Source organism: Dermacentor andersoni, chromosome 6 (genome assembly GCF_023375885.2).
Source record: "Dermacentor andersoni chromosome 6, qqDerAnde1_hic_scaffold, whole genome shotgun sequence".
NCBI classification, from domain to species: Eukaryota; Metazoa; Arthropoda; class Arachnida; order Ixodida; family Ixodidae; genus Dermacentor; species Dermacentor andersoni.
This window is the reverse complement of record NC_092819.1, coordinates 183,729,439-183,754,195: the sequence shown is the minus strand read 5'-3', so window position 1 is coordinate 183,754,195 and position 24,757 is coordinate 183,729,439. Positions and strand designations below refer to the sequence as shown.

Sequence of the window (24,757 nt, the reverse complement as noted above, 5' to 3'; positions counted from 1 at the left end):
AGCAGTGTACATGAAGTGTTAGTATGCCTAACCGTTCAATTAAGTAGTGGGCCAGGCGTGCGACGATCAAAGCACTCATGAGCTCCAGCCGTGGTAGTGACAAATGTTTCAGTGGGGCCACTCTTGATTTAGCCATCGGCAAAACAATGTGCATTCCCTGACTCATCCTCGATTTAATATAAGCAACGGCACTGTATGCTTTTGGACTCGCGTCGCAAAACACATGTAATTCCGGCTCTGCGCTGTCGTTCTTTATGTCCTGCCCCAATTTTCTAGGAACGGAAACTTAAGTCAGGAAGCTGTTGACGCCACTTGTTCCACGTTTCGAGAATGTCTTACGGAAGTCGGTCATCCCATTGAGCACCTCGTTCCCATAGGCTCTGAAACATAATCTTAGTCGTGATAGTGATGGGCGCAAGGAATCCAAATGGGTCAAATATGCGAGCCGTCGCTTGTAGAAGGAATCTTTTTGTGTCCTGACGCTGTTTTAGAAAGTCAATCAGGGAACTCATTTCGAACGTGAATTCATCTGTAGTCGGTTTCCACTTACGCCAAGGATCTTAGTTAAGATATGTTCTGAAATTCCGTGTCCATCTCCCGACTCTTCTGACCATTCTGCTGCAAGGTTTGGGTCATTGGACTTCCATTTTCTCTGATTCATGCCTGCCATCTGAAGAATAAGTTCGGCCTCTTTGTATATGCGCATAGCGTCCTCTAGAGTATCGGCACCTGTGAGCAAGTCATCCACATACCCGTCATTGTTTAGCATGCTTGTTGTCTCCAGAAAAATATTCCTTGTGTACTGTAGATGGTGCTTTAGTGTCGCGGCGAGAAGGAACGGACTGGATGCTGCGCCGAACGGGACCCTCGTCATCCAGTACTCTTTGATTGGAGGGAGTGCTTGTCCCTGTTTCAATGTACTTTCATACCAGAGGAAACGAAGGGCGTCCTGGTCATCCCTATTAAGCTCAATCTGCAAGAATGCCTTCTCGATGTCGGACATGATAGCCACATTGTGTACTCGAAATCGAGTTAAAATATCCGACAGATTTGGGTTCAGATTAGGCCCGGCGAACAGGACGTCATTTAGAGACGGTTTTCCCGGCGCTTTAGATGGCGCATCGAAGACGACTCTTAATCTTGTGGTCTGACTTCATGGACGGGCCATGCCGCGGTGAGGCATGTAATAAACGGGCCCTCTTGGGGACTCACCCAGTTCGATGACCTCTTCCGTGTGTCCAGCAAGCACGTAGTTCCGAACTGCCTGGCGATAATCGCGCATAAGGTCATTGTTGCCCATCAATCTTGTCGTCAACGACCTGAACCTACGGAAAGCCGTGGCTTTGTTGTCTGCCAAATCGGCAGCATTCTCTTTCCAGGGAAGGGAAACTTGATATCGGCAGTTGCTCCTGGAGACATTCTCCCGAAATTCCCGCACAACTTGGTTGTCTTCCACGTCGGCCTCTTCTTCGTCGACAATGCCAATGTGCTCGAGCTGCCAAAACGATTTAAGTTGAACAGCAGTGTCGTCTTGGTCTTCCTCGCCGATGACAGCCACGCGCAACACTCCCACAGTGGACACGTACGTTGCTGTTGATTCTGTGGTGTGCGCTGTCCCCTGCAGGGTCCAGCCAAAGATGGTCTCCACGGCTACGAGACCGCTGTCCAGGCGCCTGACACCACCGGTTGTGACCTCCCAGTAGTAATCGAATCCCAGCAGCAGCCCTATCTCTGCTCCATCTTGCGAACTGTCGACGAGATCGAGGCCTTGGTCTTCGAGGTAGTTGACGGTGGAAGCTTCAGGTGCTGGCACCATATCGCAGTAAATTTGTGGGATTTTCACTCGTCGGGGTTCGCTTCAATACTGAACGTTTATTTTACAAAAGACATCGCAGTGACGAGAAAAGGAAGAGAAAAGAAAATACAAAATCCAAGTTGTCCGTTGGCCGCACCGACGCCTTTGTCCTTCTCAGAAGCGCCAGCCATTCACGCCCAGCAGGCGGTCCGCCGAAAAGACAGGGCACGGATCAGGTTGCGGGTTGAGGCGCCGGTCGGGACGCCAGCCCAGCAGGGCGCCCCTCGTCGGTTCGCCGGCTCCCTCTTGGTGCGTCGCCGCGTCTCCAACCATGGTTGCAAGAAATGTGCGACGGTCACTAGCAATTCTCAACACCGTTCATGCACAAAAAACTCAAGTTATTGGCACACAATATGGGATAGTCAAACATCAAATAAGGTCCATTAAGCCGTGCTTAGGAAACTGGCTGCCAACAACAAAAATATGGCAAATTGAGGTCATATGCTGTTGACAATGGATAGGACATACATACAGTCCGCACTCCTACCTTTTTACCAGTGATGAATCGCTCACCTGCAATAAATGTAGCATAATACTAACCATCCTCCATGTCTTGCCGAGTGTCCAGAAGCAGAAGTTCAAAGATAAAAGACCTTTCTTCTAGCATAATAATGGCACATCCCCTTTCATCTGGCATTGTTTCTTGAATCGGAACAAGTTTTTGACCATAAGTCTGGTTTAAACTTTTTATGGGATGTTGGCTTATAGCACGTTAAAAGTCCAAGAGATTCATAGCACACCGCCTCACCAGGGGCTGCTGGTACGATAGTAGCATTTTGTATGGCACATGTCTCAAGACCTTTGTGTTTAAGGGCTCTATTGATGCAGTTACGCTGCTTACAGTGACACATTTTAGTATGTAACCGCTCACTAATATTATATTTTGTTCATACCACACGTCACTTGTCATTGTCATAGTTTTAAAGCAGATATATTTTACGACCTTTTCAGCAAATGTTTTCCGAGTACGGCTCTTAGGCGGCCATTCCTGCGGCAAACATTGGCTTCGGCGTAACCGAGCGAAAGAGCACAGCGAAGGATGAAAGAGCGAACACGGAGCGCAGCGGGGGATGAAAGACGCAAGGAGGAAACTGGAGGAGGAGGGTATGGTGAACGCCAGTAGAAAAGCGTAGTATGGCGACGATGGCTATGAGATGGCACTAAAGTAGTGCACCTCGTCTCGGAGATCTGTCTGCGGTGGCTGTTGTGAATCGTGCCAACACGTCACCTATGCGCTGCCTCTCGCGATCACCAAATTAGTGAGGCAGTCATGCCACACTTCACTCTTGCAACATGTTGCATGAGGCAGTTTGTCAATGTCAGCCAGTACATTGCGATATGAAAACAAGTATAGTAATTAGTAATGCTCCGCCATTATGAAGTATAGAGCTGCACTCAAATTTCGGATTAGGGAGTATCGTAATATATATATATATATATATAAAATTTAATATCTAGTAATCTTCGGTGAATTATTTAGACCTCCACACAGCCGCATTTCATTCACTCCTGATAATTCACAGTTCGTGTATCCCTGATGAGCCATTATAACTGCCTTGGCACTCTTTCGCCACATCTGGCCCTTGCGCCAATAAACCCTGCTAGTCATCATCATTATCACGAATATCTTGGGAGTGATCTGCAAATTCCAAAGGTACGATAATTCTTCGAACTAAAAAGATATTGGTTGTAAAGGTGCAAGGTGAGGGCAACATGCAATTTCTACAATATTATGGACCATATGATGAAAACAAGTATTTAAGGTGGCAGACTGGGAGGGATTAGGGGCAACAATAAAGAGGGAATATTCTAGAAACTTACAGTTCACAGATAACATTGTTTTGTTCAGCAACAGTAGGCCTGGCAAGGCAACAAGCCTTTGGAACTACATACAGAAGTAAATTTATCTAAGCCAAGCATTCACAGGAAGACTCTCATCATAAACAAATACAATTAGGCTGCAGTGCATATGAGTGGCATTTTCAAATAATGACAGGCAGCTTACTGATATCCTTAAGAAGTGTACAATCAGTGAATTCTATCAGTACTCAGCTGTGGGGATAACTTGAATGGTAACGAAAGTCTCTAGACTGTGCCACGACCAGTGGAAGGGAAAATGATTAGCGTAACATTGTGAGACAGTCAGCACAGATGAAAGAGAAAGCATGTGCACTAGCTGATATCATTAAGTACGTGAAAACCTCAGGTGGCAGTATTGGCCAAAAAAGCAAAAAGGCAGCATGATACTTGACCGGGCCCTCAACCATTCATGAGAAATTAATGCGAGACTAGAGGCACATTCGTACTTGGTCAAGGGCAAATGCACAGCTAGTGTCTTGTGGTAAGCGGGGAAATGTACACTAGGATACACTTCATCAGTCAGTTTATTTCTCACAGTGATACCACAAATCATGAACAAGTGATTTTCCCAAACACCCCCACTTGCACTCACTAAGAATGCGCGCACCTCCAGTGTCACACTCACACAATGAGAAATGGCGCTCACACGAGATGCTATTTTACAAGTCTGCCCGTGGCGTTAGAGGTCCTGCGCGTCATCGGCTGCGGCAGAGTCAGATGAGCCATCCTGCTGGCGCTCTTTATTAGCCACAAACAGGTAGGCAAGTGTCTGTGCCACCTGCACCTCCGTGTCTGCGTCTATCTCGAGTGCCGAAGGCACCTTGGCATCTGGCCCGTCCGCACCCTGCTCTCGTGCGCGCTTTCGAGTCCGAGGTGCAGCACTTCGCCGAGGTGCTGCCCGCGTTGCCCGCGATGTCGTGCGCTTTCCGCCCCTGGCTGGCTGCGGAGCAGCAGCCGGTGTGCTTGCAGTAGAGCCCGCAACATGCCCATTGAGCACGGGCTCATCTCCACGTTCGCTGGCCAGCCTCCGCTCGGCTTGCATCCGCGCCTCCTTGGCCTCACGCAGCTGCTGCTGCAGCAGGTAGATAGTGCTCTGCATGCCTTCCACCTCCTCGTCCAGTTCCAGCAGGAACTCATCTTGCTCTGCACACAGCGAGGGGGGGGGCTTAAGAGAGAGTCCTGCCAGCTGTGCACGTGCGCTCACCAGTCTGGCTCTTCTTCATCTCCTCACTGAAGTTACGCTGCAATGCCAGGTCACCCTCGAGCTTTGCCATGCGGCCCGAGGAAATCATCTTGCCCAGCTCCTCGTTCTCCTGGTAGAGCAGCCGGCACTTGGCCATCAGCCGCTTGCCCGTGTTGCTGCATGGAGAAGCACATTTGCCTCTAACCAAACTGCTTCCTGCTCATCCCGCTGTAGTAGTTTACGCACACTCACTTGTACAGAGAACCCGCTCCGACAATGGAAAATGATTTACTTGCACCATGGCACACCTACTTGTGGATATCCACTGCAGCATGTTGCTGGCACATGCACAACACGTGCGCATGCACGTGTTAGTGCAGATTACAAGTTTAATGATCTTTCCTATCTGGATACAAGTGCATTGTCACAAGACAACTATGCAGTACCAGATGCTACAAGTTCGTACATACTATTTCTTGTCATTGTTATTATAAGGAGCCGCTTTATAGAAGCTGGGCTCGCGCTGTTGCACTTGCATTATATTCGAATACCAAATTCAGGCCCTTGAACGAGTGCATACAAACAGAGCCATACATAATACTGAATGGTTAAAAAACTGTCTTACAGTGCTCGACAAATGTATCTTATGAAGTAGCAACAACAAAAAAATGACATCGAAGGTTACCCTTGAGAAAAGCTCCGAATTACAACTCTGATTTACAAATGCATAGACAATTTAGAACACTTACACAATTATTTACACCTGAAGTGCATTGGTTAAACAGAAGAGTTTACAGAATTACAGAACGCATGCCACAATTTACTGAGCAAAAGAGAACATTACTAAACGAAATTTGATACCACATACAAGTACTACAATAAATTACAAAATAATAATGTTGAATGTGTTCAGATAAGGGCCGTCAGAGAACCAATAAGGACAGTTCCGAGAATCTCTTTACTCCAATTCAAGAAAGAATAAATTGTAACGTTCTTACACGCCAAAACAAGATGCTGATCACGAGGCACACTGTAGTTCTGACCACCTGGGTTCTTTAACATGCATCTAAATTTAAGTACATGAGCATTCTTGCATTTCGTGCCCATTGAAGAAGTGATCGTTGCGACTGGGATCGAACCTGTGACCAATCTGGAGAAAACAGAAGCCATCATTAAAACTGACGCTAGTGCGGCACAACATTCTAAAAGACAGGCATAGGATATGGAGCACTATTCACTGTTTTCTTTTGTACTTGGAAATACATAATGCAATGTTTTTGCATATAAAGTCTACGCTCATTACAACGGACCCGCATACAACAGACTTCCCAGTATAAAGGATTATATTCCAGCCTTAGCTTGTTCTACCTATTTTATTAATGCAACGAAGTTCTCTTTTAACGGACCACGATTTTCCATTGCAGCGTGGTTAAGTTACAATGGACTATTGGCTACAGCGGATGAAATTAGTGGCATTTTTTGTCAAAATCGGGCGTATAGAGGGGACTTTTGCATGGTTGATACCCTTGACACACGGCACTCTCAAGTCCTTTAGGTAAGGGGACATCTACCGGAAAGGCGTTCAAGTGCAGTGATACACGACAAAGGAGTATCTCCTTTACGGCGAAGTTCCTTTTCAGGAAAGGAGATCACGCAACTACTTTTCGAGCGGAAAAGGAGTTACTCTCGCACACAGCGTGCACAACTCGTCAATAGAAGGAAACCTGCCACACAACTACGGTGTCCATAAGTATTTTTTTTACCTTGCGAAAATGTTTTAATTGTTAGTGGTAATACAATTTGTCGAATAGTGAAGATTTCCTCTAGCTATACCCTCAAACGCTCGCATAACGTCGCTAGTGCTGCCATGTTGAATTCCGGCAGTGTCGTCGTCGTTTGCTGCATGTATGTGGTGTGTTCACGTCGCGAGATGGAGACTGCACAAACAGCGCCCGCAGGAAATACCCAGAAGAAACCACAGTTGTTGGAATAACATATTGAATAAAACTCGTTACGCCTGGCGCACAAAGGAAGGGACGACAAAGACGTGAAAAAGGACGACAGAAACGTGGGCATCACCAGAATAAACAGCACGCACAGCAGAACACCGGCTGTACATAGTTGCTGGACCAAGTTAAATGGCTGCTAACAACGCAAAAACACGAATAAAATAAACGACTATAAGCATTAGTAGCCATCAACAATAAAAAAAAATATATTTTTAGGTTCTACAGTAGCTAAGTGTAATTAAATACGCAGCTTTTTAAGAATTTTTTCTCTCTTGTGGCTTTAACAGCCAGCGCTATTTTTCTTGCGGCGTTCATCTGAGGAACTACCTAAAGAAGTTCAGTGCGGTGCCGTGTGTCATCGGCGCAACTCCTTTCTGCAAAGGGTCCTTCAGAGTAGCAAAAGGGGTTTACTGGAAAGGACTTTAGTTTTGCCTGTGTGTCAGGGGTATGACACAGGCTGGCAACTGACTTGCAAGAGTCAGCCGACGATCACGGCTCAATATCTTGCGCGCGAGGGAGGGAGGAAAGCGGGGTAGTAGCGTGCTGCCTGTCACTTGCAAGGCACGTGGAGGGGGGTTCTCTACTCTTGTGTCTGCTGTTAATGGTGCGGCCGTGCAATTGTCCTATCTTGAAAGCGATCTGGACAAAGCCTGCACTCGCGTGGGCACCGTATCTTGAAAGCGATCTGCGATGTGAACAAAGTGCACCCGGTGCCGGCAGCTTCGTATGTGCTGTGCTTTCGACGTTTAGTTCGCGTTGACGCAAGAGAGCACGAAGGTCAATTCGCTCGCTGCTGCTGCCGTGCATATCTTACTTACTTTGCTGTTACAATTGATGCTTTGCCTTTCGGGCAAGACTGCGACTTTTTTGTTTGTGTTTTACTTTGCAAGATTGTCACTCACACTTTGCAATAAAGTTGGTAGACATCGCGACGAAAGTTCCGGCAGTGAGGCTGTAGCAAGCATGTGACGCCCCCTCAGGCACAATGTTCGTTCACCGCCAGGCTCGGTGGCCTGCTAAGCTCAGCAGGCAACAATGGTCACCGCACCGCAATAAAAACCGACGAGCACGTCTGCTCGGCGGTCAGTCATCGTTCAGCACCACTACGCTGCGGAGCATCCGTCTAACGGAGGGTGCCTCGAGCCCTCCCTTGAACGCGAGTGGATCGTGACATTGGCGACGAGGATGGGATACTCGTGACTCTGGCGACAAGTACCCACGGATCGTCCCACGCCACCGCGAGCGGCGAAACACCGCCCCCCAATGCTGCCGCCATGCCGCTGTACGGAAGGCTCGAGCCGTTAGAAGGAGATAGGTCTGCCTGGCAAATTTACGAGGAGCAAGTCCATGTGTTCTTCCGGGCAAACGATACACCCAAGGCCAAACAGCGCGACATTTTCCTGGCCAGCTGCGGGACCCGCGTCTTCAGCCTCTTGCTCGACCTTTTCAAGCCAGCCACGCCGCACGTTAAGATGCTGGGTGAGCTGCTCGATATACTGCGCTCGCATTTCAACCCAGCACCGTCCACACTAATGGAGCGTTTCCGGTTCAACAACTGGGGCCAATGGGAAGGAGAGACCCTCGGGCAGTTTGTTGCTGCGCTGCGAGGGTTAGCGAGTGCCTGCGTTTTCGGGGCCCAGCTGGACTCGCTGGTCCGAGACCGTTTCGTCTGTGGCATCAACAACCCCGCCATGCAGACGCGACTCCTGGAGCTTCCTGACCCCTCGCTGGACGACGCCGTGAAGGCAGCGCTGGCAATGGAACCTGCCGCCAAGGGCGCCAGCGAGATTTCCCGTGCGACTGGCTCACCATCGGCGGTCAACGAGTTGGCAACAAAGGGCAGTACCTGCGGTCGCTGTGGTGGTGCTCACTCCCCATCACAGTGCCAGTTCTCTCAAGCACAATGCTTTACGTGCGGGAAAACTGGGCAACTGGCACGTGTATGCCGAAGAGGGAGGACGACCGGCAAACAGCAGCAGCAGCAGCCTGGTTCAAGCCCAGGTACCACACAAGCCCGCGGCCAGGGCAGCCGTCGCAAGCGTACGCGGCGGGGGCGTGCGACAGCAGGCTCAAGTTCTTCCGCGGCCAGGCTCCACGTCGTGGCCGATAACCCACCGATTTTCGACATGTGGCACACAGGCTTTGTACCGTCGTCTGTGCCGCCGTACATGCTGACCGTCGAAATCTGTGGGCACCCCATTTCCATGGAGCTGGACACAGGGGCCAGCGTGTGTAATGGCTGGGAAACTCTTCAAGAGTGCTTTCCCCGACGTGGCTGTCGAGGCTTCAGGCGTGATGCTGCGCAGCTCCTCCAGGCAACTCTCCCAGGTCCAGGGTCAGGCACAGGTGAGCGTTCGTTTTGGCGACAGGGAGGCAACTCTTCCCCTTTACTTAACTAAGGGGTCGTCGCCGACGCTGCTGGGCCGAAACCGGATTCATGCACTGAGTGTTCGTCTGCCAGAGTAATCGGAAGCCAGCCTGCATGTGGTGCAGAGCTGCCAAATCTGCCAGGAGCATCAGCGAGCCTCGCGTCATGTGGAAAGCACCCTCTGGCCATTCCCACAGAGACCCTGGTCCCGCCTACATGTGGATTTTGGGGGACCCTTCAAGGGCCATTACTTCCTGGTGGTGACGGACGCCTTTTCGAAGTGGGTGGAGGTTCTATGTCACCACTCCATCAGCAGGCGTGACCATTGCAGCGCTACGACAGGTCTTCGCCGCTCAGGGTTTGCCGGGTGTCATCGTGTCCGACAATGGTCCTGCTTTCACAAGCACAAAGTACCTGGCCTGGCTGACGAAGAACGGAATCTGCAGGATGATGGTTCCGCCGTACCACCCTGCTTCAAAAGGTGCAGCCGAGCGGGTGGTGCAAACCATCAAAGCGAAGCCCAAGAAGAGCCAGACTGGGGATTTCCGGATGCAGATTGCCTGGATACTATTTCAGTACCGGACCACGCCTCACGATGTCACTGGCCGTGCCCCCTGTGAGCTCCTGCTGGGTCGGATGGTCAAGACATCCTTGGACGTCTTGCATCTGGACCTCTGATCCACAGTGCTCTTGAAGCAGCTGAAGCAGAAGCTGGCTGCTGGCCAAGGGTGCCGTCCCGGGCCTTTGCCAGAGTCGGGAGCTCCAGTTTTTGCCAGGAACTTCCGTCCTGGCCCACCCTGGTCTGCCGGACAGGTGGTGTCTCCTGCCAGCGCCTCATCGCTGCTCGTCCGCATGCTAGACGGGGCCATGTGGCACAGACACGCTGACCATGTCCGGCCTCGCCTCGGGACCTGGCCAGCACCCTTGACTGCCACTTCTGAGTTCCAGCCCGCAGGAGGGCTAGTGGCAGCACCAGTCGCTTCTAGCAGAGCACCACCCAGCTCTGAGGCAGCCACCGTTGCCAGTGGTGTGGCACCCGTTGGACCGGTGTCGAGCCCAGCACCACTCATGAGGCTGACCACTACGGACCCTCCGGATGGAGATGAGGCTGGCTCAGGCAGCATCTGGCGTTGCCACACCCGACCCATCAACACCGGTGCACAGGCAGAGTGCTCGACGGCGGAGGCCACCGGACCGTTACTCGCCTGGATAGCAGGCACCGTAGACCCAGCTAGGGTGGAGGCAGAGCCTCATATTTTGAACATGGACGTTTGTTTTTTATTTAACAAACAAACTGGGACTAAGGGGGTGTAGCAAGCATGTGACGCCCCCTCAGGCACAATGTTCGTTTGTCGCCAGGCTCGGTGGCCTGCTAAGCTCGGTAGGCAACAATGGTCACCGCACCGCAACAAACACCGATGAGCACGGCTGCTCGACGGTCAGTCATCGTTCAGCACCACTAAGCTGCGGAGCGTGTCTAACGGAGGGTGCCTCGAGCCCTCCCTTTTTCACGAACGCGGGTAGATCGTGACAGAGGCGTTTCGGATAGTACGGACTTTGGATAAAACGGGCGTTTTTTGTTGGATTATCAGGGTCCGTTGAAATGAGAGCCGACTTAACAGACAACCAATGACAGGAGATAATGCTAGGGATATTTTAGCTATATTGGAGACGACTGTATTTTGTAATTCCTGCATGGAAGCTGCCAAATTTCTGACATATAGTAATGTTTCAATGCTATTCTACAGAATCATGTATTCCTATGGAAGAAAGCTTAGTATTAAGATCTGCATGTGGAACAGCATGAAAAGCAACAAAATGGCCAACCAAGCTAGTTGGTTGATTTGCATCCCAAAAACCTTTTAAGCGCAACAATAGACATACACGAAGAAACAACAGGGCAAGGAGCTTACTCACAATTAAAAGATTTATTGAAAGGGAGCACAAAAAACAGGAGTGACCAAAAGCAATTGTGAACAAAGAAGGGCGGCAGCCATATCTTTTTTCTGATATGGTAGGCTTGAGCTTGACTTAGCTGATTGTTGCTTTTCAAGACAGCTTCATTTAGCGTGAGATAGCACCCGCGTTCTCTAGAGTGAGTGGCCACATGCAACACCTCCCATGATTCAACTGAAGTCTGGTGCTATTTTGACGCAGCACCCAGACTAGGACACATACACTTTGCCACAACTGAATGGAATCAAGTACACGATGCCTGTCACACAACCTAAAATTTACTTGGTTAAATGTTACAAATACAAACTACATTATTATTAATTCTATCAATACAGTAGAAAGTATCATTCTGAAAGTTCTCTATGAGCATATTGAACTAAAGAAATTTTCAAAGCAGAAATTCCTTGGTGTCTGCTCAATGAGAATATTTCTTAGTCCCATCACAATATTAGTGTCTGATCCAAGTAAAACATTCAGTTATCTGTAAAACATCTCATTTGTTGCCCCCTGGTTAAAGATATCCATGTATTGCACGCTTCTGTACTCAAGGTTACCACACTGCATTCGTGTTTGGGGAACTGTTATGTAAGTTACCTTAAACGCCTCTTGGAACAAATGGAATGGGATATTTATTTAGTTGCTATTGACACGTATACTTCTTTATCTTTATCGGGCGACCACTACTCACCATCTAACTAATGTTATCGCACAGCGCAGGACGCGCCTGCATGTAAAAGAAGTTTCTGGAATGTTATCGATGGTTCCGTCCACTGTCTTTCACCGCGACTTGTGTAATCTGATTGCATGTATGCGCGATGCGAATAGTGTAGAACTTTGTGGAAGACACGTGGGTCCCAGTAGTTTCTCTGGAACATTCGACGACTGATCTATAAAAGCTGACGTGCTTGAACCGCTGATCAGATTTTCGACAATCGCCAACAGTGTTCGCCGCTATCGTTGTGCTATAAGTGTAGCCTGTTTTTGTGGGCACAGGTTCGCCCAATAAAAGTTAGTTTTGTCTCTCACAGTATTGCCACTGTGTTCTTGAACGTCACCACCACGTGACATCTGGTGGAGGTGCTTTTTGTTCGTGTACCGGACGCCCCCGACAAGCCGTGATCGAAGCCCGGACTGCATAGAGAACACCAATGTAGTCCCGGACCATCGAACAAGCCGCCGTCTTCAACAGCTGCCCCCAGAGCACGAGCTTCTACCTGAGAAGGCCAAGAAGATTGAAGAACCCAATGGCAGCCCCAGCGTCCTCCATCATGCTGCAGCAGCCCAGGGAGCCTCCGACGCTCCGCGGTTCAACATTCGAGGACACGGAAACCTGGCTCGAGACGTATGAGAGGGTCGCTGCATTTAACAGCTGGAACAGCGACGACAAACTGCGACATGTCTTCTTCGCATTGGAAGACGCTGCCAGGACGTGGTTCGAGAATCGAGAAGCTACCTTAACGACGTGGGACCTGTTCCGAAGCGGCTTCTTGCAAGCGTTTACAAGCGTGGTGCGAAAAGAGCGAGCCCAAGCTCTACTAGAAACCAGAGCGCAGCTGCCAAATGAGACGATCGCGATCTTCACGGAGGAGATCGGCCGTCTTTTCCGGCACGCTGACCCGGAAATGTTGGAGGAGAAAAAAGTCCGCTTCCTGATGCGGGGCGTCAAGCAAGAACTTTTCGCCGGACTTATTCGTAACCCACCGAAGACTAGCCGAGTTTTCTGCAGAGGCATCGACGATCGAGAAAACTCTGGAGATGCGCACCCGGCAATATAACCACCAGGGGCTCACGCCGCAGTTCGCCATCCAAGGACTGTGTTCCGACAATCTTCAAGAGACCATCAGGGCCATTGTGCGCGAAGAACTGCGCAAGGTCCTGCCTTCGTCGCAGCCTCAAGTGGCCTCGATCGCCGACATCGTGAAAGATGAGGTTCAGCGATCGCTTGGGTTTCCCGAGGTGCAACCTCAATTGCCGCAGCCCCAGCCAGAAGCGATGACCTACGCCGCCGTCACACGCCATCAAGGCCCCCTTCGCGACTGCGCCAGGGCCCTGTAACGCCGCAATTCCGTCGTCCACCGCCGCCAGCATGCCCACCTGTCGCCCAGCGCACCTACGCGAGGAAGACGGACATTTGGCTAGCCCCCGACCACCGCCCACTCTGCTATCACTGCAGAGAAGCCGGCCATGTGTACCGCCGATGCCCATACCGCGACTTGGGACTGAGAGGGTTCGCTGTCAACACGCCGCGTCCACAGCTTGGGGAGCGCCCACGTGACATCGCCTATTACCTAGCCGGCACTCAATGCAACACTCGATGACCGTCCCGTTCGCCGTCACCAGGCCGCTACCTGTCGCCGCAGCGCCGTCCATACACTGGCCCAGCCCAGGGCCGGTCAGCGAGCCCTTATCCAGAAAACTAAAAGCAGCAACTGATGAAGGTGCGGAGCACCTGAACAAGACCCTCGCCGACATGCTAGCAATGTACGTCGACGTCGAGCACAAGACGTGGGACGCGGTCCTGCCGTATGTAACCTTTGCTTACAACACGGCGGTGCAAGAAACAACACAGATCACGTCGTTTAAGCTGGTTTACAGCAGGAACTCAACGACGACACTCGACGCCATGCTGCCGCACGTCACTGACGAAGAGATTTTTGATGTCGCGACCTTTCTCCAGCGCGCCGAAGAAGCCCAACAACTCGTCCGCCCACGGATCAAGAGCAGCGTACTGACAGCCGACACTACAACCTCCGACGACACTTCGTTGAGTACCAGCCCGGTGACCGTGTTTGGGTTTGGACCCCTATACGCCGACGAGGACTGAGCGAGAAGCTTTTGCGTCGCTATTTGGGACGTACAAGATCATCCGACGTATTGGCACACTGGACTATGAGGTCGTGCCAGACAACATTTCGCTATCACAGCGGCGCCGCTCACGACCTGAAATAGTCCACGTTGTGCGACTCAAGCCGTACTACCAGCCTTAATGAACTTTGGGACTTCGTGTAACTGACCTTTGGACTTTGTTTCTTTTCGTTGTTTTGTTACTTTTGTTTACTAAGTGTCCTTTTGCGTTTCTCTCTTATATTTGTAGCATCGGGACGATGTTTTTTAAGGGGGGGGTAAATCTTTATCAGACGACCACTTCTCACTGCCTAACTAATGTTATCGCACAGCGCAGGACGCGCCTGCATGTAAAAGAAGTTTCTGGAATGTTATCGATGGTTCCGTCCACTGTCTTTCACCGCAACTTGTGTAATCTGATTGCATGTATGCGCGACGCGAATAGTGTAGAACTTTATGGAAAACACGTGGGTCCCAGCGGTTTCTCTGGAACATTCGACGACTGATCTATAAAAGCCGACGCGCTTGACCCGCTGATCAGATTTTCGATGATCGCTGAGCGTGTTCACCGCTATCATTGTTCTATAAGTGTAGCTTGTTCTTGTGGGCACAGATCCGCCCAATAAAAGTTAGTTTTGTCTTTCACAGCATTGCCACTGTGTTCTTAAACGTCACCACCACGTGACAATATACTTTATATTTATTTTACTAAATATGAGATGATTTTCTCTTACACTCATTTTGCCAGCTTTGTATTATTGTTCTATTTTATGACTGACATTTTTTTATATATTTGCAAACAATTATCACGTATCTGTTTGTATCACTCATGCAATAAGTTATGTATGCTTTCTAGTTGTATAAGTTCTAGGCATGTTGTTGACTAAGTGTGACATGAAGTGCACACAGCTGTACTACGGGCGACCCTGTGAGGCCTATGCACCCACCTTTCGTCACAAAAGAAATACACTTCCACTTTCTGGGCGCTTTCTGTGAAAATGCAAACATAGTTTCAAGGTTATTCTTGCCTGAAAAAAGGATGTCCACTTTGTACCTGGAGCCTATATGTTTTAATTCATATGATGTTCTATGTAAGTATGCAACGGTTTCACTTTCTTTTGCTTTACGACAATCCTCATGCCCGGGCTTCTCTCTCGATGGCTGTGATTTCTTTTAGTGTTAGCGCAAACTGATTTTATAGGTTCTGTGAATAGTGAGCTTGTTCCAGCTTGTCGATCTGATTGTGGAAGCTTAAATCCATCAAGTCTTCCAGGATTTCTTCAAAGCAGGACCCAAACCGGTTTTAACAATTCGTTCTTTCTCTAGTTTCGAATGGCCCGACCTGTAGTTAAGCATACGCTTAATACATCTGGGTCAGTAGCACCAGCAAACGTGAAGCAGTTGAAAGATTGATCTTAGATCAGGAAACTGTAACTGATTATCTTGGAACAATTCAAAATAAAAGTTTAACTTTAAGCCGCTTTCCTTGAAAACTTTCAATATGTTTACAACACCCCGAAACGGCTTATTGGAATTAGTCAACACTAGAAAATCATCCACTTATCTAAAGACATCTTTTGCTAGTCCTGAGAGATGACGCTCCAGGCCCACATAAAACTTACCTAAAAAATTTTCGCTTGGTGAGACTGACGATCCTATACAAATCCCAGAACGCTGAACATAAAGGCCTCCTTCCCAAGAACTAAATGCAAACTTTAAGTCGAAACAGAGCAACTGAAAGAAGCTTGCAACTGAAGTTTCACTATTCAAGCAAAAGGAATATTAGTCATTATCGACCGTGACAGATTCTTTTACCCAGGCCATTAATTCACCATGGGGGATAGAATAGTACAAACAGGGGTAGGACTGCCAGGAGTAATTTTACAGCATCATTTTTAGCAAGCAAAATTGCATTTCGGAGCACTGTGGAATGGGCAAAACTGCATTTTGAAGCAACGGTTATTTTGGAGCAATCTAGAGCACATAAAATGTCATTCTGAAGCAGTTTTGAGCAGGCCAATCTGAGTTTTGGTCGAATAATGGAATATGGCAGCGCACATTGAAACCACAACGGGACACAGAACAAATCAACACGAGCGCTGTACTGCAACTGCATCAAGCAAACGTCTTATGCTGAATTTTGAAGCAGATTATCCTGATACTGAAACTTTAATGAATGCAAATTTTTGGTAATAGTGCCTGTAGATTTTCAATTAGTAGTAGCAATACAAAAATCATGCATTCTCCACTGGCAGTCCGAAATTTTGAAAAGTAGCCCAAGAAATTCTTTATAAATAAATTTTCTTTAATGGCTTGACAGTGTGGGTGAAGTGCCTGGAAATGCACTTCATCAACAGACCATACAGAGAAGCCAGAGTTATGTACTGTGGTTCATTAAAAAACATTTCTACGTAATAAAAACAGTTTCACCTTGCCACAAGCCAACCAGAACATGGGTCGGTAAAGTGTGTTTTGTAGCTATAGCATACTAGAATATGGAGAGTGGGTTACGTGGTGGCACGGTGCACACTTTCCTGTAAAGCCAGAAACATGGTGACACTACGATCAAACTATATATTCCTGCATCAATGTTCATGATGATAGTGGAAAAATGCTCTCCAATTATACGGCCCAATCGACGCGGCAACTTAATTTCTGAATCACCATATGTCACTGCAGACCCGTAGAGCCACACTCGACCTTACGCTGGTACAACGGAAAAACTATTCCAACCTGTTTTTATTCCAAATCCACCATTAGCCCTTCGTGATAAGTCGAAATGGCGCCTCTTCCATATGAGCACAAAAAACAGATTGGAATAGTTGTACATTACACTGACCCTGGGTACAGAAACGCCCACCCGCTGCAGCGCATGCCTCCTGAATATCTTGTTCGCTCACAGCACCCCGAGCCTACTTGTCATTGTTTTGCGCCTCAGCTAGGGAGTGCTTTGCCGCTCGGCCCACTCAGTCGTATTTTAGTGCCCTCCAAGTACAGCCGCCCGGGCCATTCTGACACCAGCTGGGAGTGGTTGCGTGCGCTCTGGCCCCTTGCCTAAAGTGCTCAAAAGACCAGCGTTATAAGCGCGAAAATTACGAGAAACTGTGCTGGATGCGCCGTCGCGTGGGGCTGCACTTTTTGAAGTGAACGGCTGCACTTTTTTTTTAGAATGAATCTGCTTGCTGTTTGCAGCCACTGCCAGAGCGCACATGCTGAAGTTGTTCTGGCACAGCGTGGCACAATGTTGGTCAATTTTACATGTTTGGCACAATTTGGCACAGCAATTTGCATCATCATCAGCAGCCTATTTTATGTCCACTGCAGGACTAAGGCCTCTCCCTGCAATCTCCAATTACCCCTGTCCTGCATTAACTGATTCCAATTAGCATCTGCGAAATTCTTAATTTCACCACCCCACCTAGTCTTCTGCAGTCCTTGACTGCATGTGCCATCTCTTGGCACCCATTCTCAAACCCTAATGGTCCACCGGTTATCTAACGTACACATTATATGACCTGCCCAGCTCTATTTTTTTCTCTTAATCTGAATTAGAATATCGGCTATTCCCATTTGCTCTCTGATCCACACTGCTCTCTTCCTGTCTTTTAACATTACGCCTAACATTCTTTGTTCCATCGCTCGTTGCGCGGTCCATAACTTGTTTTCAAGCTTCTAATCTCAATGTTTCCGGAAATTTGCATTTGTATCAAAATGACACAAATGGAGCAGGAGTCCATCATCATCATCATCAGCCTGGCTACGCCCACTGCACGGCAAAGGCCTCTCCCATACTTCTCCAACTACCCCGGTCATGTACTAGTTGTGGCCATGTTGTCCCTGCAAACTTAATCTCATCCGCCAACCTAACTTTCTGCCTCCCCCTGCTACGCTTCCCTTCCCTGTGAATCCCGTCCGTAACCCTTAATGACCATCGGTTATCTTGATTACATGTCCTGTCTATGCCCATTTCTTTTTCTTGATTTCAACTAAGATGTCATTAACTCGCGCTTGTTCTCTCACCCAATCTGCTCTTTTCTTATCTCTTAACGTTACGCCTATCATTCTTCTTGCCATAGCTCGTTGCGTCGTCCTCAATTTAAGTAGAACCCTTCTCGTAAGCCTCCAGGTTTCTGCCCCACCCCTGTACCAATCTTCTATATCTACACTAGATGCACTGATCACATGCGTGATCACCCCTCTTTATTAGGTCATGTATTTGGGCTCCCTTTCAGTGAATTTTTCGTTTGAGTAAATGCCTTGTCCTGTTGTTCCTTCGTGTACTGTCTATCGTTGCACTTAGTTTTCTTTCAGAACTTGAAAACTGCTGCACCTATTTCGCCCCTATTATTAATAATGCAACTAAATTGCAGATTACCTCACATAGTGGTCAGATAAGCCCTGTGTTGCTCATTGAATAAGAGGTTTTATTGTGACTGCAATATATGGACGCTCCAGTTGCATTTCTGCCATCGGCGTCGCCGCAAGGTTCTGCATAAATTTCAAGGGTGATAAAATCGTCGCCGCGCACTGTATGCTGAATGTGCCAGTGAAAGCGTGCGAGGGTGAGCCGGGAAACATGGCTAAATCCTGCATGCGCAACTGAGGCAGGCAGGCCAGAAGCGCACTCTCTCCTGCCATGCCCGAGTGTGAACACTCCCCCTCACGAGGGTGAGGGGGAGTGTTCTTCGCTGGAGGCTGCTAACGGCGCGGCCATCTGGCCGCCGTATCTTGAAGGCAATCTGCGATGTTTGCAGCTTCGTATGTGCTGTTCTTTCGAAGTTTTGTTGGCGTTGAAGCGACAGATGCACGAAAGTCAATTCGCTCGTTGCTGCTTCCGTGATTCCTCACTCCAGCATACTGACAGCAAGTTTCTGCTGTCTTGGGGTGAGACGTGTTCCTGTTTACCTGTGTGCGCAGGAAACCGTGATTGTTAATTTAGTTAGTAAGCGAATGTTTACAAGTTTTGACGACCGATAATACTACTATCCTTACTTCTTATAGCTATCCACTAATTTGCTATAGCAATCGGTGCTTCACCTTTTGGGTGAAACTGCGACATTTTTGTTACAATGTTAATGCATTGTTCACAAGTACGTTATTTCGCAAGTAGTATGTTCATGCAGATAGGAAATCTTCTTTACGGCTTCAAGTTGCACCGTTCACATCTCGCAGATTATATAATCACCTCAGCTTCACACGCATCTACGGGAACACACATGCATTTAATGGTCAACGCTTTCTTGTGCGATTCGATTGCGGAACGCTCTTCCTGATTTCACCGTGTTCGAACCTAATCCCGATAAATTCCGCCAGCTCATCAGTTCATATTCCACCGCCTAACTTCAATAATGTGCATGCTTTTTCTTCTTTTTCCAGTTATGTGCTCTCTTGTTTATGAGCTCATCATTTTGCTTATTATTCTTGTATTTGTTTTAGTACTATTGTTTAGTATTTGTACTGGAGTGGCTACATGTTTTCTTTTTTCATTGTTTATTGAAGGAACTGAATTGTTTGTCTTTTTCTAATATGTACATTATGAACCCTGTTATTTTGTACAATGCTTTAATGCTTGTATACGATGTGTATACATTTTTCCACTGTCTATTAATAATGTATGTCTATTATGTTTTGTTATATGCCCTATATACTCTTTTAATCCTACTGTAACGCCCCCTTACCTAATGCCTCATATGAAGCCTGTAAGGACATCTTTAAATAAATAAATGAGTCACAATGTACAAATTGTGATCAAATAATGCACAACCTGTGCATACAATAAAGCAAGTATAGCAATGAAATTCAAGTTTAGAGCCAGATTTAAGTACTGGAATTACTTTAGTAGCCATGAGGTACTACTGAAGTTTTTGCAAGTGCGCAATAAATCACAAGATTCTCATTTCAAGCCAGCATAGTTATGCAATAATGTGCTTGATATGGCCAGGACTGGAAGACTTTATTATTGCTTCTCCAAAAGGCAATAAATACTTGTTCACATCTATTTAGGCATGAAGAAAGTAGCATGGAGTGTTCGAGGCGGTTGCTGTAAACACAAAATGCAATAAGATATACACGGCTGCACCTCCGTGTGCATAAATGCAGATGACACTTGAGCATGAAAGTGCAGTGGCTCTATGTGAGTACATGGCGCAGACGTACATGGCGCATAGCAATGCCATTGTAGCATTGGCAGCAGAGGCAGCAGACACAGTGGAGGCTCATTTGTTTTCGACTTGACATGCACTGGGCATACCGTGGCCGATTTCAACATTGCTACTTGGATCAAGAGGATAGAGCGCCGCAAGTGCAGCGATGATCCGGCCCGTGGTCTTACCACGTGACTGCGTAGTTCCGTGGCCCCTTTAAGAAGACGGGGACCACCGCATGCACAATCAATTGGCAGCGAAGATTCATTTTTTCTTGACTTGACAGCTTAGGCACTTTTGCAATTTCTCTTTCTTACTGCCTCTGTTGCCAAGTTGTCTTTGTACCGGGTGTAGTATAGTGTCGCCCCCTGTCAGATCTCTGTGTCATCGTACATGTATGTTTTGTAGTTGTTTAGCTAGATGGCGCACCCCCCTTCTGTCATGTGACGAGCTTGTACCAATTGGGAGGTGTCATCTGGCATGTGAAGCCTTTTTAATAATAAACGGCCGCGGGTCGGCCGAGTCTTCGTTCCGGTTTTCATCGGGAGCAGTTAGCTCCGAGTCTCCTTCACTGCGCCGGCGCTAGCCGCGCGTTTGCCCGTCGGGGCCCCCCGCTTGCCTGCCGCTGCCGACACAACATCTTTTGGCGACGAGGATGGGATTCCCGCAGCGGTTCCGACCGAAGCCCCGGGAAACCAACGAGCTTCGTAAGTGAAGCGACCCTTCCCGTGTCCGCACGGCAGGCAAACGCCGCCGACGCACTCGGCGTCGCGAGGCTTCCGAGCCTAGGCCTACTCGCCCCCTTTGTTCTTCCTTGCCCATTCCTGCGGCGAGCTCCGGCTTGCCTCCTGCACTGTCTCCTGCACGCTACCCGGCATGGCTTTTACGGCGAACCTTCCCATTTTTCTTGAAGTGCCCGGCCCACCGTTAATCCCTTGGTATCGCTGGAAAAAAATTTTTCAGGCCCACCTCGAAGCGGCCGGCGGTGGCGACTGGACGGACGCGCGACGAGCGTCCGCGCTCGTCAGCGCTCTCGGGCGTGAGGGACAACGGAAGTACTTTGCAGACGAGGAGCAGGAAGCAGCAAGGCAGTTAACCAGCGCAGCGTCAGCTTCAAGCGAAGCAGCTAGGCAGTCGACCGGCGCAGCGTCAACGTCAAGTGATGCGGTCCCGCCAGCGTCAGAGTTTCCGAGACTCTTGCAGCGGCTTGACCGGCTGTTCGCCGCGTCAACAAATGTCCTGGCGGAACGGCACGAATTCACCAGTCGGAAGCAGTTCGAGGGAGAAGGATTCCTGGAATTCGTGACCGCATTGAAGGAGAAGGCGGTACAGTGCAACTTCGGCACAACCTATGACGAGCGCGTCCGAGACCAAATCATACATGGGGTAGCGAACGTCAGCGTTCGCGAAAAGTTGCTGGCTCATGGCGAAACCCTGACCCTGGACAAGGCAGAAGAAATTGGACGCTCGTTAGAAGCCCTGCATCGAGCGAACCGCGCGTTCGACCCGGAGAAAATACAAAGAATCGAGGCAGCTCAACTTGGCGCTCCGTCGACGAGCCAAGATGGCCGACGTAGTCCGGGAGGCCATGACGATGGCCGACTTCTTCCGGGGAGCCGCCAAGATGGCCGACGTAGTCCGGGAAGCCATGAAGATGGCCGACTTCTTCCGAGAGGCCGCCGTGACGACCGACTTCTTCCGAGAAGCCGCCGAGACGGCCGACTTCTTCCGAGAAGCCGCCGAGACGGCCGACTTCTTCCGAGAAGCCGCCGAGACGGCCGACTTCTTCCGAGAAGCCGCCGAGACGGCCGACTTCTTCCGAGAAGCCGCCGAGAGGGCCGACTTCTTCCGAGAAGCCGCCGAGAGGGCCGACTTCTTCCGGGAAGCTGCCGAGAGGGCCGACATTTCGCACATGGCTCCTCCGGGAACCGTGGTGCATGCGATCAGTGTGGCAGCACGAAGCATATTGCAACGTACAGGAATTGCCCCGCAAGAAACCGGCGGTGCAACGCCTGCCACACGTTGGGCCATTTTGCATCAGTATGCCGAAAAACCCGTACTGTTCAACACGCCTCTTCCGCAGAGACGCTGTCTTCAACTTCCGCAGGGCAGCCGTCCGCGTCTGTCTTGACGGTAAGCGCTTTTGAAACTAAAAAAGATTTGGAAGTTCCAGTCGTAGTGAACAGCGTCTCCATGCGACTGCCGGTGGATACGGGAGCGTCTGTCTCATTGATGACGGCCGAAGATTTTGGAAAGCACTTTGGTCGACAGCACAGACTGTCACAAACAACAGTGGACTTGAAAAATTTCTCCAAGCAACGCATCGACATTCAAGGCCTGTTTCAAGCCACTGTCCAGTTTTTCCAAAGATCATGCTCCGTCACGTTCCACGTAACGACTACAGGAACATCACTGCTGGGTTTAGACGCCATCCAACGCTTGGGCATACAGATCGACGGTATGTCGCTGACAGGTCGTCTACCATCGCTTCCTTCAGTACAGAGCCCCACAGGTGTGCCTCCGGATTTTTATCACCTTTCCAGTGACGAGTTGGGTCTCGTCAACAACGTTGTGCACCGAATTCATCGGCAGCAAGATGCGAAACCAGTATCTTCAAAGTCGCGCCGACTACCCCTGGCTCTCCGTGACCAGGTCACACATGAATTGCGACGTCTCGAGGACTGCGACGTCATCGAGCGCGTCGACGCTACTGAGTGGGTGTCTCCACTCGTGGTGGTGCGCAAGAAGGATGGAACCATGCGGCTCTGTGTAGATCTACGGGAACAGGACAGTCTGGTGTCTCAAGTTCAAGAAAGGGTCTTGCAGAAACAGTCGCAGACGAAACAGTACGTAGACAAACGTAGAGGTGCTCAGGCAACTCGTATCAAGGTGGGAGACACCGTCAGAATAAGATTTAACAGCAAAGGATTTTTTAAGTACAGTAAACCTCGTAAAGTCAAGGCCCAGATAGAACCATCTACTTTTCTACTCAGTGATGGGCAAACGTGGCATGTGTCTAAGTTAACCGTAGTGATGAAGGATCCAGCAGGTAGTACATTGTGTACAAGTAATAGGGACTTTTTGTAGTCATATTCAAACTTGGATAGTCATTCCGATGACTTGTCTGTAGTGACAGCGTCTTCTCAGTCATAAGCTTCAGTTAAGTTGTGCGTCTGACTGTATCACTTCCGAGTCTACACAGTCAGCAGTCGTCTCTGATTCCGTTGGGGAATTGGTAGCCTCCCAGGACTTGTTGGGACGTCGAGAGGAGCTTCCTGGGCAACCCTCTCCAGCTTTGAGCGACAACCACATTCAGTTTTCCAACCAGGGGGAGGTAAATAATAGTGGGACGACTGGGTCTTTAAAGTCGACCGATACGCGTCGCAACCCCCAAAGTTCTTCTGAGGTACGCACGCGTCCTCATCGTGACAGAAAACGGCCTCCGTGGCTCGATGATTTTGTTTTTGTAGTGTAGAGCGTATTTACGTCTTTGAAATGCCACGGCTAGGGGCCTCGTTGAGACAGTCCACATGTTTCATTAACACAGGTATAAAATGTGCTCCTTGTTGCGGTGCAGTGAGTTTTGTGCCGTGTTCTTTGTCAGACTTAGTGACTGCCTGTGTTTTGGTGCCCAAGACTGGTGCACGTGTATGTGAACTTGGGCGGGGATGGATTGAATTTGTTGTGGACTTAAGTGCGTGCTTTGTGTGCAACTGGTGCGTGTGTGTGAACGTGGGGGGGAACGAACTGAAATTGCTTTTGGACTTAAGTGCGCGCCTTGTGTGCGCGTTTCACTGTATGCTTGCTTTGTTTCCAGGGGGGGATGATGTAGTATAGTGTCGCCCCCTGTCAGATCTCTGTGTCATCGTACATGTATGTTTTGTAGTTGTTTAGCTAGATGGCGCACCCCCCTTCTGTCATGTGACGAGCTTGTACCAATCGGGAGGTGTCATCTGGCATGTGAAGCCTTTTTAATAATAAACGGCCGCGGGTCGGCCGAGTCTTCGTTCCGGTTTTCATCGGGAGTAGTTAGCTCCGAGTCTCCTTCACTGCGCCGGCGCTAGCCGCGCGTTCGCCCGTCGGGGCCCCCCGCTTGCCTGCCGCTGCCGACACAACACCGGGTACTACTTGATTATGGGAACTGAGCTTGCTGATTTTAAATGGGACATTCGGAAAGAAATCTGAGCTGAGTAAGAGCCTTGATGACACAAACAAGGTCTATCAATCTGTGAAACAGGAATGTGCAGATTTGAAGAAGGAAAAGGCTTATCTACTCAGGGCATCCCAAGAGGCAATGGAATGCAAGATTGACTGTTTGAGAAAGTTGGTGCAGGAAAATTCCACGTGCCTGACAGCTTGGCACGGCGTTGACACCAGCATAGCATCATCAGGGAAACAATAGTCTGCATTTGCAGCACGGGCGTCTCAGGTGCAGCCAGCTACATAACATTGCTGCTAGCGACAAGTGGCCTGCGCGTCTGCCATGCACTGTGCTGAGGAAAAGGAGAAGAAGAAGACTGCACAGTGTTCAAGCAACAG

General features: G+C 49.2%; 2 protein-coding genes across 7 annotated transcripts in view; both read right to left on the bottom strand.

Annotated features, from left to right (window-relative positions):
* Positions 1-1,153: 1,153 nt before the first annotated feature.
* LOC140219142 (uncharacterized) lies at positions 1,154-1,816 on the bottom strand. The gene has a single exon (XM_072289034.1). It carries the CDS (start codon positions 1,814-1,816, stop codon positions 1,154-1,156), a length of 663 nt encoding a protein of 220 aa, XP_072145135.1.
* Positions 1,817-4,221: 2,405 nt separating this feature from the next.
* The window catches only part of LOC126523976 (pre-mRNA-splicing regulator WTAP-like), a 162,482-nt gene continuing 141,946 nt past the window's right edge, over positions 4,222-24,757 (bottom strand). For all 6 annotated transcript variants that reach the window (XM_050172375.3, XM_050172376.3, XM_050172378.3 and 3 more), the window contains 2 exons: positions 4,920-5,074; positions 4,222-4,858 (listed from right to left, as the gene is read on the bottom strand). In XM_050172375.3, the coding sequence (XP_050028332.1) occupies positions 4,395-4,858; positions 4,920-5,074 (619 nt within the window). In that variant the 3' untranslated portion in view covers positions 4,222-4,394. The remainder of the gene's footprint in view (positions 4,859-4,919; positions 5,075-24,757) is intronic.